Genomic DNA, 20,077 nt, shown 5'->3' on the forward strand with positions numbered 1-20,077 from the left:
TTCAATGAAGTCTACTAACATGTTGTGTCAACAACATTATCTGCAGTGCGGAGTTGTTTCCTCAAATGGCTCATATGGAACACTGTGGACAAGTGAGTGAGCAGGCAACTCTAGCTTGTAGGCTATGTAGCTCATGTCCTTGGGAATTTGTGAAATACTCAGGAGACAACTCAGGTGCTTTTTTAGTCTATAGACTTTTGTATGTTTGGAACTTGTAATAAAATCTGATCTTCTCATTTGAATACCGTTTGTAATGGTTTTTTTCTTGTATGCTTGCCGCACGTTGCATATTGCACATCAATTTGATGATGCAATTGGAAGGTTGGTAAGCTCAAGCTGGGTGGATTCCCCCTCTACATTGTCACTGAAATTTTAGGAGAGTTACAAGGGTCAGAGAAGGGAGGTTTCAAAAGCAAAACCAAGATTGTGCACAACGTAGTGTCATGTTACTTTGGCGAGGGCCATAACATAATGTGTCTGGGACAATATGCTGTATCATTCAATCTGAAATCAGTTATGCAGTATGCCATATTATGCAATCTGAAACCAATGATGTTGACAGGTAAACTTTGCATATAAATTTCTTTGGATTGTTACATTTTACAGGACAGAACTGAAATCAATTATGCAAAATGCCATAGCATGCAATCTGAAACCAAGTATGTTGACAGATAAACTTTGCATATAGATTTCTTCGGATTGTTGCATTTTACAGAACATAATTTTGAACTAGCTTGTTCATAAGCTTTTGACTCATGCAAGGTTCTTGCCTTGGCATGAGTTCAGTGCCTTCAAGGTTACGATTTGATAGAGGGTATTTCTTTTGCGAAAAAAAAGGTCGCAAGAGTTGTATGATGTAACTGGAAGACGAGTCAATTTAATAGTTACATGTGATGCATGGCTACCTATTTGTTATTTGCTTCCTTTTGGGTGTTATGTTTGTCTTTGAAACATGCCACATGATGTAGTGTGCTTGCTGCATGACTATCGAAGGATCTATTTATCTCACACTGAAACCGGCCTGTAGCCTCACTAAAGGGCGGTAAATTTTGGCTTTCACCCGATCTATATGCTGTTTAACTTTACCTGTACTTTATGACACAAAGTAACTTCACGAATAAACCTGTGATTGGAATTCACCACTTCAAGACAATCCACGACTTGGTAGCTAGAGCGCTCCCAAGTAGACAACGACACCCTGTTGGCCCCAAAGACTGGTGCCTCTTTCGGTATTTCTTTATTCTTATTGAACTTGGAGAAAAACCTGTAGACTTCTACAAGCTGTCCCGCTTTTATCAGGCTGAAATTCCCCTACTCTAACCCAATTCTAGTAGCAAAATGGCAGTAGAAGTCTCCACGGACAAAATCCCAAGTAAATTGTGATTTTCCACGCACTTTAGAGGACTTTACAAAACCTGGCGAGAAATTACAGCACGCTGATTCTCCTGTTTTTGGCCTTCAATTTGCATCAAAACACCTGTTCAGTGATTCCCTAGCTTCCTCGAAGCTTTTGGACCTATAGGCATCAAAACTGGCCAAAACCCTAATCCTGCAAAAAATTACAGCAAGCTGCAATTGGCATGCCAATCAGTCCTGTGGGTAGCCCTTGAGCCCTTGCACGTGTAGGGTTACTTGCCCTTTGATTTAGACGAGGATTTCTTGCAAGAAATCTCTCTAAATTGTGGCTCCCTTGGCAGTTTAGGTGCGAAACCCTAAACTTGCAAATAAACACAGCAGGCTGTAATTCCCTGTTCTCCATCATTTTGAGCGGAGCAAACATGTCTACGCGTCTCTCAGAATCTCCCGCACGCAATGGGATAGTTCCCCTTTGAATTGGACAAGTTTTGACGCGAGAAAACTCTCCGTTTTGGCAAGTTGCGTGATGAAACTGTGTGTACCGTGCCGCTTGTCAAGCACTGTCAAATTATCATAAGGAAGTGTTTGCACATGGGTACAGTTGTAATGGGAGGGCATCACGTGCCAATGGAAAAGAATAGACTTAAGAGCTTTAGGCACTTCAAATAAGAACTGAACTGAAAGAGATGCATAACACACGAGACATGGAGTGGCGAAGTTCTACCCCAAGAGAGCACTGGCCCCAAACTTTGGCGCCCCTTTCAGTATTTCTTTATATTACTTCAACTTAGTACAACTCCCATATCAAGTCAAAAGCATCTGGTCCTAGGCCCAAAAGCTATCAGCACAAATCCGTACAACTGTCACATCAGTAGCTTGCAGCGCAAAATACGGGCGTCCGTACAACTGCCTCATCATCAGCGTGTTACCGCAAATTACGGAGCATCCGTACAGCTGTTGCCACATCATCAATTTGTTACGCAATGTCTTTATGTGTGTAATCGTCCTGCTTATTTATTATATGCCCCGTCAAATGGGGTATCCATAAGTCCGTTAAACTCTAAAAGTTTGCCCCACTCGGCAAGGATATGTAAGTTGGTGAGAACTTCCTGCTTCTACTTTTTCTAGGATTTAGGCCTCTCAAATGGGATCCACAAGTCCGCTGAGGTCTTCAATGGCTTGACACGTCAACAATTTGTGACATCCCCCCTTCTTGAAAGAAAAGTATCGTCTGCGATTTCCGTATACCTGCAAAACAACTCAAGTTAGCTAAAAAATGGAGGGTCATTCCTAGGGTCGTTTCGAGGGACAATCAATTTTTTCATTCAGCATTGAAGTTCTTGATATTCCGGCGTAGCAATATTAGCCATCACACCCAGACCGCGCTACTCTGCAACGGGTGTCTTGATGCACTAAAATTACATACCCAGGCAATCTCACCCAATAAGGAAGATTTAGTGGTTGGCACATCACAATTCAACACAAATGTTTGTATATGCATGTTAGAAGACACAACGAACAATGCTGCTAAGCACTCCTCCGAGACAAATGGTCTGCAGTATGAAGCTACTCAACGACTGCCTCGTCACTCCCCCCGCAACTAAGAAGGTTCGGGCCATGAGTTCAAAGAAGTGATACAACCTAACACTCCCCAGACTGTAGCGTGCGTCGCTTGGAGGTTTCAAGCATACAACTAAATGGTTCCCAGACATCCTGTTTGCGTCAGTCAAAGGTTTTCTAGCGTAGAAAGAAATGCTCCCTAGACACCCCCTCTGCAACTTTTCGCGGTTTTCAAGCATACAACGAAACGCTCCCTAGACATCCCGTCTGTGTCGTTCCGATGTTCAAACAATACCAAAACAACATTTCTTTCTACTCCATTGGGGAGTAAATCACCAAGCATTGAAACCAATATAAAAACGAGAGTCAAAACAACTCAAATTGTCACCAAGACAGGTTTAAAGCAGATACCATCCATTTCAAACAAATTCCAAGCAACATCACCAAAGAAGTTCTGAAATAAAATTAAAAAAATTGCTAAATCAAACTGAAGAAGCATTCTTGACGTCAATTGAGCTCGAAAGTTGACGGGCACTCCGTTTTGAACCTTGCACCAAAAATTAGGGTTAGATTCCTTTCACAAGGTTGTAGCCGATCGTAGCATAGTCCATAAGCTCTTGGACAGGAGTGTTTTTGTAGCAGTGATGGTAGTCCCAAGACATAGCAATCACATTGGACCTCAGAGGTTATCAGCTCGAGAAGAGACATTTGTTGAAAGATATCCAAAGACTGCAAGTTGTACTTTGCTAGGTTTCCGTGGCAAGCATTTTAGGATGCCCCACTCTGCCAGAAGTTGCACTCGGAAGGAAGATATTTGAAGGCAGGTAACTTCGGGCAAATTTTTTTTTGAAAGCTTGCCAAGTCCTTGGAGTGTGCAGCTTGATACCCACCACTTCATGGTACTACCTTTGAGAAAAACGGTGGCTTGAATTTTTTTTTAACCCTTCTCTTGCAAGTGGTCTTGGGTTCTTTATGCTCTTTAAGACAGAGCGATGAAGACGGGAGCGCTCTCAATGTGCGACGGAGAAAGGGTGGTAGTGGCTAGTGACTTCGGGGTAGGGACACAAAGATTCTTTTGGTGTGAGTGGCTAGTGAATGCGGGGCAGGGACACGAAGATTCTTTGGGTGGGAGTGGCTAGTGAGTGCAAGGTAGGGACACGAAGATTCTTTGATAAAAATTTGGAAGTGCCATCTTGCTTTGTCTACTCTTTTATAGGACCGGTATGCTTTTAGAAAAGCACACGATTGGAGCTTTGATACCACTGTAACGGGAGTGCCAAAGGAAAAGAATAGACTGAACAGCTTTAGGCACTTCAAATAAGAACTAAACTGAAAAAAGATGCACATCAAACGAGACACAGAGTGGCGGAGTTTCACCCCAAGAGAGCACTGGCCCCAAACCCTAGTGTCCCTTTTGGTATTTCTTTATATTGCTTCAACTCAGTACAACTCCCATGGCTCTACTCTGCATTTCTCCTCGCGGGTAGATTGCCAGAGCGAGAGCCCATGGGTCTTTTTTAAGGCCCTAGGCCCAAGAATAGCTACATGAAAAGCATAAAGTCAAAAGCATATGGTCCAAAAGCGTTTAGTTCCAAAGTTGCCAACGCAAATGCGTACAGCTGCCATGTCAGCAGCCTGAAGGGCAAAACGCAAGCATTCGTACAACTGCAACGTCATCAGCCTGTCAACACAAATTACGTAGCGTTTGTAGATATGCTGCCACATCCGATCAGTTTGCTACGCAATGTCTTTATGTGTCTGTAGGGGTCTTGATTTATTTATTATAAGCCTAAATAATAGGCCCCGAAGATGGGTACCTTTAAGTTGGTTGAACTTTAGAACTTTGCCCCACTCAGCGAGGATATGTAAGTTGTTGAGAACTTGTGCTGCTTCTGTCACCAGCATGTGACTACTATCTATCCTTTTTGTTGATTTCTTTCTTATTATTTATTTATTTTCACTTTTTGGAATCACCCCTCTGGAAATCTACCTGCCGTGCATTGCATAGCTAGTGTGGAACTGTTCAGAGGGAGTCCAGGCCTGAGGGCAAGAGAGCAATAAGGTTGGACAAGGACTATGGTCAGCCAAAGTGGGGTCATTGACTATCCAAAGTGGAATCCTTTGCTACATAGGCTACATTTCAATTCTTGGTGTGGCTGCAGTGTACAAAGAGGGTCAGATGACCTAGAAAGATACAATGGCAGCATCTCCTAAAATTTAGGGAACTGCTATTTTGGACCTGAAAATGTGTTCGCGTTTTAGCTCTGGAATGACAAGAGGAACATTTTATTGCTCTGCTGCAAAGTCAGTTGATGCACCAGTTGAGATATTTTTAGTCGGGAATGCCCAAAGTCGGAAAGTGTGCCATGTGGCACTCCGTGAGCATTCCGCTACTCCTGCCAGAGAGGGGGTGCCTAAAATGAGAGAGGAGACTCATTTGTAGCTTTGTCACAGGTTAAGTGTCACCAGCATGTGACTACTATCCTTTTTGTTGATTTCTTTCTTATTATTTATTTACTTTCACTTTTTGGAAACACCCCTCGAGAAATCTAGTTGCCCTGCGTTGCATAGCTAGTGTGGAACTGTCCAGAGGGAGTCCAGGCCTAAGGGCAAGAGAGCACTAAGGTTGGACAAGGACTATGGTTAGCCAAAGTGGGGTCATTGACTAGCCAAAGTGGAATCCTTTGCTACAGAGGCTACATTTCAGTTTTGGGTGTGGCTGTAGGGTACAAAGGGGGTCAGATGACCTAGAAAGATACAATGGCAGCATCTCCTAAAATTTAGGGAACTGCTATTTTGGGACCTGAAAATGTGTTTGCGTCATTACCTCCGGAATGACAAGGAGAACATTTTCTTACTCTGCCGTGAAGTCAACTGGGCAACCGGTTGGGAGATTTTTAGGCGGCAACCCGGAATGGGAAAATGCTCGTAAATGCGCCAAGTGGCACATTCTGGTGCACTTTCCAATGCAAGGAGGAGTTGGTGCTGAATTTAGAGAAGGAAGGCTCAGTTTTCAGCTTTGGTCCACAGGTTAAGAGCTATGGAGTGCTTCCTTTCCCTCCTATGTACAGTGCGGTGCCAGGAGTGATGCCTTGCACGCTACGCACTGCCCTCTCTCTTCCCTATGGCAGTATGTTATGCCCCACTAGTGGGTTGTTCAATTGACCAATGTACAGTTGTGTGGGTTCATGCGCGATTGCCGAGGCAAGAGTCTCTTGCACAGGTACTGGATTAGCTAGCGGCTAATCCCCCCGCAGGTACATGTGAATTCGGAGAGGTTTCACGCCAGAAATCTCGTCCGATTCAAAGGGCAAGTAGCCCTACAGGTGCGGGAGCTCGAGGACTTGCTACGGATGCGTCCGGCACGCGAAACGGAGCCCGAAACAGTAAATTACAGCTTGCTGTGTATTTTTGCAGGTTTAGGGTTTTGGCCCTAAACGGTCCCTAATACCCCCAGGGGGTTCGGGGACGCGAGGGGACCGCTGTACAGGTGATCTGGCGCATTTTCGGGGCTGAAAACAGAGAATTCAGCGTGCTGCAGATTCTCGCCAGGTTTTGCAAAGTGCCCGTATGCGTCGGGAAAGTCAGTCAATGCGTGGGAATACTGACTGTGAAGGGTCCTAGTACAATTATGTTGCCGAAATCGGGCCGGAATAGTTGAAATTCAGCCAAGTTTGTGCGGGGCAGCTTGTAGGGAACCACAACGTTTATTCCCTCTTTTGAAGAATAAAGAAATACCGAAAGGGGCGCCTAAGTTAGGGGCCAATCTGGTGTCGGTCTACTCATATAGGTGCAATCTAGCAGCCTGTATCCCTCTCCCCTTTGTTGTGTCTTGAAAGTATAGGTAAAGTGGACGACAAATTAAATGGGTGAAAGCAAATAAGGTTTAAGTTAAAGTCTACCGCCCTTTTTGAAAGTGCAGGCCGGTTTCATTAAGAGCTATGGAGTGCTTCCTTTCCCTCTTATGTACAGTGCGGTGCCAGGAGTGATGCCCTGCACGCTACTCACTGCTCTCTCCCCCCTCTATGAGCAGTATGTGATGCTCCTCTAGTGGGCTACTTAGTTGACCAATGTATACAGTTCTGGGTTCATGATTTTGTGCTGAGGCAAGAGCCTCTTGAGCAGGAACAGGTGTAGCTAACTGCTACACCAAAAGCAGGAACCGGTGAGGCTAAATACCTCACCAAACAGGTGCAAATTCAGCACAGCTGGGCTGCTGATTTGGGACTGTTTAGGTGCCCTAAAACTCTCCAGATTCAAGGGACAGCTACCCCAAGGTGCAGGGGACAGTACATGGGCTACAGGGAGCTGAAAACAGTGAAAAATCAGAAAAAAACCAGAAATTACAGAGGCTGGTTTTGCTCTGTTTTGCTCAGTTTATGGTTGATTAGGGATAAGGACAGTGGTCTCCTTAAGATTCCCTACTTGCAGACTGATTTGGGCAAGGTTTTGCACCGTTATGTTGCCCAAATTCCCACACACAGGTTAAGAACTGCGGGTTACAGGTTAAGTGCTATAAGCACTCTTTGTACTTCCTCTTAACTGTTAAAGAATAAAGAAATACCGAAAGGGGCGCCTATTTAGGGGCTAATCTGGTGTTGGTCTTCTCATACAGGTGCAATCTAGCAACCTGTATCCCTTTCCCCTTTGTTGTGTCTTGAAAGTACAGGTAAAGTGGGCGACAAATTAAATGGGTGAAAGCAAATAAAGTTTAAGTTTAAGGTCTACTGTCCTTTTTGGATTACAGAGGCCGGTTACATGGTTCCATCGGCGGGATTAAATCACTTTTTCCCATAGAAGTGAGCCTTGGTCAGTTTGGGCTTGAAGACACAGGGGATCATAGACCAGACACAGGGAATTGCAATTATGGCTGACAGACCAGATGATGTGACTGAAGAGGTTTCCTCTTCACAGGGTCAACAGACACATGAAGTGGGTGAGTCTTCAAGACCACCACAGACGGATGATGATATATTCAGGACCCAGTTGGTTACTGCTGTGACTATGTTCACACAGGTAATGCAGAACCCGAGGTTTTTAGCCTTTCTGCAACCTCCTCTTCCGTCTCAGCAAGTTGGGTCACTGGATCATATTCAACAGCCTGTTAAGACTCAAGCACAGGTGATTCATACTGCAGAATCAATGGAAACACCTGTACACTTGACGGAGACCATGCAGTCTCCAAAACCTGTGCCTAAGGTGCAAGAACAGGTGGCTGAAACGCCAGTCTTTCAAGTTGTACCAGTTCAGCCAGCCACCTTTCAGCAACCTATAGCTGGTTCTAATGGCAGGGAAGCAACCTACAGGCTATGCAACAAGTCTTCCCACCACCTTCAGTACACCCTGGCTATTTTGGAGGTGGATCAGTATTCCAGAGCATCGCTGGTCATGCACCTGGAAATCAGTTTTACACGCTAGGAACAATGTTCGGGGGTGCTCAAATGATGATGCCTAACCCCATGTATGGTGGCATTGGCATGCAACCAGGGTCTCAAAGCACTCAGGGCCAATTTGGGATGCCACAGGCAAATTTTGGTATGGCTGGAATTACAAATCGCCAAATATGGCCTCTCCAGGTCAACTTAATAGCGGCCAAGGAACACAGATAAACCCTAACAGTGTTCCCATGTTTCAGTCACTTTCATATGACAACTAAACGCCGCTGGAGAAGCCAACTCCGTACAAAGAAGGTGGCAAAGGTGTGACATTCACGACCTTTACAGGGTTTGATGACAGGAAGAAGGCTCTCTCATTGCTCCAGCAGTTTGACAAGGCCTATGCAGGAGGAAACTTTACAGAGGCTTCAAAGGTCCACAAGGCAGCCACCTTCTTGACAGGGAATGCGGGACAATGGTGGACAACTTTATTGCTTCAAGGGCAAGCTCCGTCCACATGGATTTACTTCAAGCAGATTTTTGCATCAGCATGGTTATCTGATGACTTTGAAGCAAATGTCATGACAGAATGGCACCTGCTTAATGCTGCTACATGCAAGAATCTGGACGACTTCAATCGGAAGTTTTGGAAAGCTCTACTTCCAGTAACTTCCTATAGGTTTGTGCCATTGAGAGAACAGATTGAAAAATACTGTTGTGGCCTACCCAAAAGATTGAGAAAGTACTGCACGAAGACCAAAGTCAATACTTTGACGCAGCTCATCGAGATAGCAAACACTGGCAATGGTTTGCTCAAGGGAGAAGATTGTGAATTCAATACTGGCGTCAAGGAAGGACCAGCCAAGAAAAATTTAGCGAAGAAGTACGTTCTCAATGAGGTTCCTAGAGCGACTTAGGAGCCAGCCAAAGCATGGAAAGGCAAAGCCACGGCTGAACCAGCAAAGGGACCAGCAAAGAAAGGGAAAAGACCTTTTCCTCGCAAGTCGGAAGAGCAAAGGCAGGTCCTGAGGTCGGCTATACCAGTTCAGCCAACCACCTTTGAGTGTACAAGTGTTGCTCTAAATGGACAGGGAACTACCTTCCTGGCTATGCATCAGGTATTTTCACCACCCACGGTACATCCTAGGTATTTTGGAGTGTTTTAGAGCATGGCTGGTTATGCGCGTGGAAATCAACAATACATGACAGGAACAGTGTTTGGGGGTATACAAGGCATGATGCCAAACCCCATGTATGGTAATATCGGCTTACAGCTAGGGTTTCAGTGCACACGAGGCCAGTTTGGAATGCCACAAGGCAATTTTAGTATGGCTGGTTTTTCCAACCTGCAGCCAGAATGCTAATTGCCAGGGAGCACAGATGAACCCTAGCACTATTGTCACAAATTGTCTTCAGGAATATGGTGTAGCCATCTGACTTCGATCCAGTGCAACCGCCTTTGCCACCGGTGTTGCCAGCACCTCCCCCACCACCATTGCCGCCAGGCTACAATGGTTGGAGCCCATATGGATACCCTTACAAATCACACCCGGGGTACGTGCCTAACTAGCGGAAGGATTTCAAAGATGGTGCCACAATAGTAAATTTTTTATTTCTAGGATAAAAGATGGGAAGAAAGCACTATAGTTCCTACAACAATTCGACAACATCTATGCTTTGGGGAACTATATAGAAGAATCCAAGATTTCTCGAGCAACGGGATTTCTTAAAGATAATGCTTTGCAATTGTAGAGTTCAATCGCGACACCACCGTATGCTCAAGGATCTGGCAAGCTTTCAAGACGGTATTTGCACGCAGGTACATGGTTTCTCTCTTTGAAGTTTGAAGTCTATATCTTGTCAGAATGGGGCAACTGCTTGCCACAGAGGCCATGGACGATTATAACTAAATGTTTCTTGACGTCTACCTTCCAGTGTCCTTTAAGTTCATTCCCTTGAGGACGAGTGCTAGCGATACATCATTGGACTACCATCACCATTGTAGGAATATTGTCTATCCAAGCAAGTCTCAACCATGCAAGAGCTTATGGACCATGCCGTGGTCAGCTACAAACTCATGAAAGGAAAGTTGGAGTTTACCGCAGAAGCAACCTCGGCCACTAACCAAAACCAAAACTCCCAGCAACAATGAGCAAATCTCGTGAAACCCAACCTCAAAGGCCTCGAATGACACAACGTCAACGAGAAACCGTGTTACAAGAAGGCCGATGCTTCTAGTGTTTTCAAACAGGGCATACATTTAATATATGTCCTCAACGAGCCTCGACGTCTTCAGAGCAAACCTTCGGCTCTGACGGCAGAAAGATCTCTAGGCCCACCTTTGGCTAACTGAGCTAGACTCGCTATTGAACTAGTACCTAATATTTATGGCATAAACTTTGAGAGTACAAATACTTCTTCGACCCTGGTGGAGCTACAAAGAACTTCATCCATCCAAAATTCCTGAAGCAGATGGACTTTGATTGCGATTCACAAGGTTGGGAACTCGGCTAGCTATCAAACAAACTCAGAAAGTGATACCGCTCATTGGGGCTCTTCCAGTAACTATTCAAGGATATCATGGAAAACCCGATTTCCACATTATGAAGTTGGGCAATTGCGATGTTCTCTTGGGCATGTCTTGGCACGACAAGAATGATGCGACCCTCGAGATCCGGAACTGAACCATTATCCTGATGCAGAAGGACAAGCCAGTCGTCCTCAAAGTTCGGCTGTCCGAACAAAACCTGAATGAATTTTCTAGATGTTTTGTAGTTACTTTTGAACTCTGTTTGAGAACGTACTGTTTACAGTGTGTTTGAAATGGATAGCATTTGTTTTAAACCTCTCTTGGTACCGATTTGAATTGTTTCGACTTTGATTTTAATACTGGTTTCAATGCTTCGTGATTTACTCTTGGGTAGAGTAGTGAAAAGTGTTGTTTTAATATTGTCTGAACCTCAAAACGACGTAAACAGGATGTTTGGGGAGCGTTTCGTTGTATGCTTGAAAACCTCGGAACGACGCAGAGACGGGATGTTTGGGGAGTGTTTCGTTGTATACTGGAAAACCTGCGAATGATGCAGATGGGATGTCTTGGGGGACGTTTGGTAGTACGCTTGGAATCTCCAAGCGACGCAGGTTACGGTTTGGGGAGCGTTTGGTTGTATCAGTCCTCAGAGCTCATGACCCGTACCTTTTTAGGTTATTTGCGGGTAGTGAGGAGTTAGTCATTGAGTAGCTTCATATTGCAGACGATTTGTCTCGAGGGAGTGCTTAGCGGTGTTGTTTGTTGTGTCTTGTAACATGCATATGTGAGTTTTTGTGTTGCATTGTGACGTGCCAACCATTGAATATACTCCTAATTGGGTGAGATTGCCTGGGTATGGAATTTTAGTGCATTGAGACACCCGTTACAGATCGGCGCGGTCTGGGTGTGATGGCTAATTTTGCTATGCCGGAATATCAAGAGCTCCGATTTGGAATGAGAAAACTTATTGTCCCTTGGAATACCCCTCAGAATGACCCTTATAATTTTTTTAAGCTTACTTGAGTTGTTTTGTAGATATATGGTAATTGCGGATGATTGCTCTTCTTTCAAGAAGGGGGGATGTCACGAACTTTTGACATGTCATGCCACTGAAGAACAGAGCCAATTTACAAATGCTGGCCGAGGGGTCTAAACCCTAAGAAGCAGCAGCAGAAGAAGTTTTACCAACTTACAGAACCTTGTCTAGTGGCCTAATTTCAAAGAAGTTTCCACCAACTTATGGGCCCTCGTCCAATGGGCCCTAGTGACAAGGCATTTAATCAAAGCAAGACCAACGTGCGCGTGTCACACACACACACACACACATATGTGTCACTTTCATCTGTGGCTTATGTTTTGAGAATGGATATTTGCTGATATTTAACACTACATGGATGGTAGGTATAAATGAAAAAGGTTTTAAGTAGGACATGGATAACAACTGGTAGGTTTGTTGACACCTGTAATACGTATTCAAAGCTAATGAATCTATTGTCTTGTTTATAAGGATGCAGGTGACGACTCTATCTTTACTTAGGATCTTTTTGGCTATGCTGTTGTCCATCACTGTCGAACCTGGCCTCTTTCACTTGAGAAGCAATTGTTCTTGACTATCTTATGTAAAAAAACATGATGACGTGACAATTGTACGGATGCCTGCAATTTGCACTGATGACATGGCAGACTGTTTGGATTTTTGTGCTGTTGGTTGCTGAAGTGGCAGACTGTTTCATATTTTGCACTAGCTGTTTTAGCGCTAGCTTTTGGACACTAGATGCTTTTAGAACTTAATGCTTTTCATGTATTACGTTTGGATAGGCCCAGGGCCTTTAAATATGTGGCAAGGGCTCATTGTTTGGCACTCTTTTAGGTGAAATAGTAGACTAGTGACACCCCCGTGTATTGAGTCGAAGCAATATAAAGAAATACCGGGCGCCAAGGTTTGGGGCCCCTTTCAAATAACACTGAACTGAAAGGGATGCACGACACAAGACGCGGAGTGGTGGAGTTCCACCCCAAGAGAGCACTGGCCCGAAACCTTGACGTTGTCGTGTACTGAGTTGAAGCAATGTAAAGAAATACTGAAAGGGGCGCGAAGGTTTGGGGTTAGTGCTCTTTTGGGGTGAAACTGCGCCTCTCCGCGTCTTGTGTGTCGTGCATCCCTGTTATTTGAAGTGTTGAAAGTTGTTCAGCTTGTGCTTTTCCATTGGCACATGGTGCTCTCCTGTTACACCTCCTCTCGTGTCATTCGTCTTGTCATCCATAGTCAAATTCCAAGTTCCTGTACTTTGTCTCTTCCCCCAAAACAGACCACGGCTTACTTCTTGAGGAAAAAGTTATACTGTCCCGGCAACGGAACCATGAAACCGGCTTGTAGCCTCACGAAAGGGCGGTAAACTTTCGCTTTCACCCGATCTATATGTTGTTTAACTTTACTTGTATTTTATGACACAAAGTAACTTCATGAATAAACCTGTGATTGTAATTCATCACTTCAAGACAATCCACGACTTGGTAGCTAGAGCGCTCCCCAAGAAGATGATGACACCCTGTTGGCCCCAAAGAAAGACGTACCTTTCGGAATTTCTTTATTCCTATTGAACTTGGAGAAAAACTTGTAAACTTCTACAAGCTGTCTCACTTTTATCGAGCTGAAATTCCCCAACTTTAACCCAATCCCGATAGTATAATGGTAGTAGAAGTCTCCACGGACAAAATATCAAGCAAACGGTGATTTTCCACGCACTCTAGAGCAATTTACCAACCCCGGCAACAAATTACAACACGTTGAATTCTTTGTTTTTGGCCTCCAATTTAGACAAAAACACTCATTCGGTGATTCCCTAGCTTCCCCGAAGCTCCTGGGACTTGTAGGCATAAAAAATGGCCAAAATCCTGAACCTGCAAAAAATTGAAGCTGCATTCCTCTGTTTTGTGCTCCGATTCGCGTGCCGACCAGTCATGTGGGTAGCCCTTGAGCTTCCGCAAGTGTAGGGCTACTTGCCCTTTGACGAGATTTCTTGGCGAGAAATCTCTCTAAATCTTCTTGTATAAGCTCCCAAGGCTTTTCCGAGGCTCCATTGGTGTTATCTTGCAGTTTAGGTGCGAAACCCTAAACCTGCAAATTAACACAGCAGGCTGTAATTTTCTGCTTTGCATCATTTTGAGCGGAGCAAATAGGTCTACGTGTGTCTCAGAAGCTCCCGCACGCAATGGGACAGTTCTCCTTTGAATTGGATGAGTTTCACACGAGAAAACTCTGTTTTAACAATTCTTTGTGATGGAACTGTGCGTATTTGTGGGGGATTAGCAATCAGCTAATCCGGTTCTTGTATAGAAGGGTCTTGCCTTGACAAACGCGCTTAAAACCCCAGAACTGTACATGGTGATCTGAGAAGCCCAACTAGTGGGGCATTACCATATGTGCAAAGGGGAGAGAGAGAGGCACGAGAGAAAATCGTATCGCTACATGAGACAAGGGAGAAGGCAGACTTTTGATTAAAGCTGTGATCACGTGCATCCACTACTCACACACATACTCTAGAGCACAATGAATAAAAATCAGCCCTCTCTTGAATTTTGGGCACCCCAATTGGGATGAGCTCTTCTGGAAGTTGAGTTGGCATGTAGGTTGCTCTCCTAGTGCCATGTTGTCCAGTTTGGTTTTTTTGGTTTAATTCCTAGTACCCACCAACTTATAAAGTCCTACCAAGGGACCTTAATGACTTTAAAAGAGCCTAGCCACTTCTTTACTAGTTGGACTTCAGTGCCGATCGGCCCAACCATCTCGTGGCTGCCTGGCCTTAACTCTTGTGGGTGAAGCTCTCGGCCAACAACCATTTCACACTGGCCATGCAAAGTCCGGGCCATTTGTGATTTCAGAAATAGGGTCCCAAAAATCAAATAAATATCAAGGGAAGGAGACCAACAAATAAAATTAGTGGTTGTATGTCACAAACTGGTGACGTGGCATGTCCCCCGGACACACACACGCGGATTGCTGATGTGGCAGTACGGACAGACTGCAAGGACGCCCGCTTTATGTGCTGACAGACTGACGTAGTAGTTGTACGGAAACCCGGATTTTCTACTGACATGCTGACGTGGCAGCTTGTACAAATTTTTGCGATTTGCGCTGATGGCTGTACGGAAATTCCGTCAATTGCATTGACTGCTTTTTGGGTAGTTTTTGGAGCCAGTAGCTTTTTGGGCTTATTTGTTTTTAAGTTTGAAGCTTTTGGAACTTTTGCTTTTGAGTTTGACTGATTTTGGGGCTCTGCTTTTGGCATCCCTTGTAAGGATAAAAGAGCCCTAAGGGCCTCACTTCTCAGAGCATTTGGACGCAGACTCTGAGAGCGGAGGACCTTGTGGGAGTTGTACTTCGCTCAAAGATAAATATAAAGGAAATACCAAAAGGGGCGCCAGTTTTTGGGGCCAATCTCTCTGGGCATGGAATTACGGCGGGCCGCGTCGACCAAATTGAACCGTGATTTTAAAGTTGTGAAGTATTTTAAGTGAATCTCTCTCGTGTCGCGACAGAATCTAGACTTGGGGTGCCCAAGTTTGTCACATTGTAACTTGTCACAGCCTCGTGACACACACGTTGACAAGCAACACACTTGCAACCCCCCCCCCCCCCCCCCCCCCCCCCCCCACACACACACACACACACACACACACACACATGTGGGAAGGTGCCTGTGTTTGCCACGGACCCGCCGGGGGGGGCGGGGTTGGGACTTCGAAACAAGTGATGGAAGAGAGAGAAATTGGGGAATCAAAAGGACAAGTGCACGTGCAACTTGTTAGAGTAAGGGCTCAAATGGCTAATAAGGCAGTGTACATGATCTCCGAGATGAAGCAAGCACCGTATAGATTATGTGGTTGTTATTACGATCATAGTTTACCTATTTGAACAAAATGCTACAAGCGACAATTTGATATCACATGCTAGGTCTTTATTAGCTATGGGTATGATGTCCATGATCAAACTCTGAAGCTTGGAAAGCTGTAACTCGCTGGTAAATACAATTTGTATGGTCATCCATTGAGCAGGTGGTGCCATTTGAATGCATTCCCCAAGCTTTTTTTTCTTCTGGGAAGACATAGAAAGGACAAATTTGGTGACCTGTAAACCTCTCCAAACCAGGAAATCTTTCTGATATTCGTACTATTTAGCATAATGAGTATCCTTGTTCTAGTTTGCTTGGAGGTGCATTCTGTGTGCTGCCTCATATTGTTTAATGGCATGATAGCTTCAGATTTGTAATTTTGGTAGGCCTTTTCTGTGAAATGGGACTTCTGTTCCTGCATTTGGAGTGAGTTCAAAGCTGATTTACTTGCCTGTTATGTCCTTCAGGTTTTAGTCCCCATTGCCAATGGATCAGAGGAAATGGAGGCTGTTATGATCATTGACATTCTGCGAAGAGCTGGCATGATGGTAACTGTGGCTTCAGTAGAGAATACTCTGCAGATTGAAGCTTCCAGGAAAGTGAAGATAGTTGCAGATAAGCTCATTGAAGATGTTAAGGACACCTCTTATGATCTTATTGTTTTGCCAGTAAGATACAACTCTTTTTCTGAATCTTTTTTTCCCCCCTCTTATAAATTCTTCCTGTTGATCAATCCTGCATTTGTTCGTGGAGACCTTCCTAGTTATCTACACCTGCAATTTTTCATGATGGCAGTACAAGGACTAACGTGTGTAAATATTTTCTATAAAGAAGCAGAGGGACAATGAGCGCACACAGAAAGATTCGTGCACAAAACAAGCCTGTTTTAGACATGTTCACACCCACATATGTGCCTATCGTAAAGCCTTCATGATCTTGCTGACAAACAAAGGGAGTATTCCAATTGCATCATAATGAACTTGCTAGTGCCGTAAAGTAGTTGTTTGGAGATGATAAGATGTCACACAATCAAAATATGAAGACACAAGCCTTGAGTTCTCCACTTTTTTTGCACATGACCCTCGGCATCCTTGAATGTGGAGGACGTTTCTGTTTCATAATCTGTCCTGTTATACTGGCCTCTTGCTTGGTAGCTCATTTGTGACTCCGCGCTCCCTTTGCTTGGTGGCGCACTAAAGCTAATGAGGAAATGCTTTTGGGTCATAATCCGACACTTGAGTCACCCTCCCGTCACCCGTGCATTAGTCAATTTTTTGTTTTGATAAGAGACCTTTCAGATGTATGGAAGCAGCAATGAAGGAGCTTGACAGCTCTAACAAATGTGCCCTGTAATTTCAACAGGGAGGAATGCCAGGGGCTGAAAGGTTACGAGACTGTGAGACACTGAAAACCCTCCTTACAAAACAAGCAGAAGAGAAGAAAGCATTCGGTGCCATTTGTGCAGCACCAGCTGTTGTACTTGAAGCCTATGGCCTTCTGAAGGTTTGCTTCCAAAGCACACCTCATTTGTTCAGCATTTTCTTTCCTAGTTGTTTAAAAGCAATTTTGGCAAAATTTCACCTTTCTATTTATGGTAGGGGAAAAGAGCTACTTGCCATCCCGGCTTTGTGGCAAGGCTTTCAGACCAAAGTGCTGCAAAGTCCAGGGTCGTGATTGATGGCTTAAGCATCACAAGTCGAGGTCCTGGAACGGCGATGGAGTTTGCTCTTTCAATTGTTGAACAGTATTTTGGAGAGGAAAAAGCTGAAAGCATAGCAGAGGCAATGGTGTTTCAATATCCACAGTAGACATAGTGATTAAAAATGGAAGAAAAATAACAGGTACCCTTGATCTTGTTTGTCAAGTAGTGTCATGTTCAATGAGGAGCCACAAGTGTCTGCACATCCAATTTTGAAGAGGGCTAGGTTTCCTTGTACATATTTGTTTTAGAAAATAACTGTATATTGAGGAACATGTACAGAGTTTAAGGGCTACTTTTGAACCTGGTTCAAAGCCCCCCCCCCCCCTCTCTCTCTCTCTCTCTCTTTTCTAAGTTTTGAGTTTCAGAACAATCTTTAAATCCTCTCTTGGGATATATATATATATATCTGTCTGTCCCAATAGTCCTCAATATATAGAAGCCTCTCTCTCTCTCTCTCTCTCTCTCTCTCTCTCTCTCTCTCTCTAAGTTTTGAGTTGTTGGAACAATCTTCAAATCCTCTTTTGGGATTCTTCTGACGACTCTAAAACTTCTCTCCTCTCTTTACTTGCTTTGGATACGTACTTGTGAGAGATTTTGGGATGTTTTTCTACCTACATCCTTTAAGAAGATCAGTTTCAAGCAGCAAATCGAGCGATTCTCTTGTGGATTGCCCAAAGAGATATGAGATTACTGCTTGTTACAAAAATCTGAGTCCATACAGAAGTTGATGGGACATGTTAAGCGAGGCTTTGGTATGCATTCGGGTAACTTGACTTATCTATCAGATGAACCTTTAACAAGTCATACCAGAGGCAAACGTCAGAAAGATAAATGACCTCGATTGATAGAAGAATACAAATGTCATAAAGATACATGATCTCGATTGACAAAAGAACAAAAAGATGAATATTTCAAAACGGGAAAGTGTTTTGAATGTGGGAACAAGGACTTATGTTTGCACGGTGCCCTAAAAAGGCACAAGAATGAGAATGACTGACATATTGAAAATAGAACTGGCGAGGAGATACTCGCTCTATAACAAATACTAAATAGAAAATCACGAATGAATTGACAATATGGTGGCCATGGTGATGCCTACATGTGGCTCTTGCCCGATGGTATGCGGTCCTTGCCCAACCATGTAACATGGCTACTATTTGGAAGGGATAAGCACCTCTTAAAGCCTGTGTAAGGAGATGGTTGGGTTGGGAAGGCAACCTTAGATCCGTGCATGCCATTTTAGTGGTATCAGAGCTTAGGAGTAGAGGGAGTAGAAGGGGGGGTGTGGAGCCTTGCATGCTTGCATGCATGCAACATAACCTCTCTCTCTCTCTCTCTCTCTCTCTCTCTCTCTCTCTCACACACACACACACACACACACACACACACACACACACACACACACACAAAGATCTTGTGGCGAGGCTTATAGGGTTGTGAAGGGCTCTCCATATGCGTGCGTCGAGAAGCTCTACTTGGAGTGCTGTGAGCGTTTCCATCTCCCCACGCTACTTGCTTGCTTTCTGCACGTGCCATAGATTGGCCTTTTCACATTCATAGTCTTGGAGGTCAAGCTAAAAGTCTCTTGGGTGCTTTGATTTGGCCACTGTCTTAGGGACTTCTCACGCATTGAAGGTAGCAAAGCCATTCGTATATCCAAGGAATAGTAAGTTCGAAGGGAATTGAGTAAAGGACCGTCCCCTTTCACGTTCTTGATAGGAGGATTGAAAAAAAATTATTGTACGACTTCTTGCTCTTTTTGGTTTTTCAACAATTGTGTCTTGTCTTCTCATTCAATTTTGGATCATAAATGTGCATGGTAAGCAGTTTCCAATCAAGGCATACAATTTTGCATTAGTATTTTTGTAACATCTTATGGCATGGTGTTGGCCGACTAAGGCTTACCAGTGAATCAACGCTTTGGTTTTGAATTTGCGCCTCTTGGGGTACGAAAGAAACTATGGAAGATGTATGGGCTTTAGAGGGGGATGAATTGAACAGCGACTATGGGTTTGTTGACGTGCACGAACTCAATGCTTTGGTTTGTTACACACATCAATGGAGCGTAATGTGGTGGCCATTATTGCAAATTTGACTATACTCATAAAGCTCATCAATAATTTTACGATGCAAATGGCTCGAGAGGTATCAAAGCCATCATATGGCAAATCAAGGTGTTCATGGTGGGCTTCCACCTCATGGTCAACTTTGTGCGGGCATACAAGCTTGAAGATTGCTTCTTGGATGAAGGACTTGAAGCCGCTAGTGTATAGGGGCGAAGATAAAGAGTTTAACAAGGATGTAATAAACACCTTTTTTACATAAATGGATTGCTGTTCATCAGCTAACGAGCAACCTCGATGTTTTCAGATATTTAATGATTAGGTCAACACTTGAAGGCAAGGCCTACAAGTGGTCGATGTCTCTCAAACCACATGAAATACCAACACTTGCGGACGTTTCCTAGTCATGTTCCAAAAGGAGTTTTGCCCAACAACAAAGATGACTAAAATTGGCAGCTTGGGATGTATGTGTCATGCATTCTCCGTCCCTCACCAATTATATATATTTTCTATTGAGAGTCATCTTTAAACTTGAGAACCTAAACGAATATCAAAGGTACACAATTCTTTACAATGTTAGCACCCATATGTAAAAGCTA

At 44.1% G+C, this 20,077-nt stretch overlaps 1 protein-coding gene across 1 annotated transcript in view; it reads left to right on the top strand.

The window, feature by feature from the left end:
• The window catches only part of LOC147442162 (protein DJ-1 homolog A-like), a 44,850-nt gene extending 27,135 nt beyond the window's left edge, over positions 1–17,715 (top strand). Inside the window, exons 6-8 of the mRNA XM_086528446.1 lie at positions 16,181–16,381; positions 17,076–17,216; positions 17,312–17,715. Of these exons, the coding sequence (XP_086384572.1) occupies positions 16,181–16,381; positions 17,076–17,216; positions 17,312–17,521 (552 nt within the window). The 3' untranslated portion in view covers positions 17,522–17,715. The remainder of the gene's footprint in view (positions 1–16,180; positions 16,382–17,075; positions 17,217–17,311) is intronic.
• The last annotated feature ends 2,362 nt before the right edge of the window (positions 17,716–20,077 follow it).

This window comes from Adiantum capillus-veneris, chromosome 14, assembly GCF_014529385.1.
Source record: "Adiantum capillus-veneris isolate H3 chromosome 14, ASM1452938v2, whole genome shotgun sequence".
Classification (NCBI taxonomy): domain Eukaryota; kingdom Viridiplantae; phylum Streptophyta; class Polypodiopsida; order Polypodiales; family Pteridaceae; genus Adiantum; species Adiantum capillus-veneris.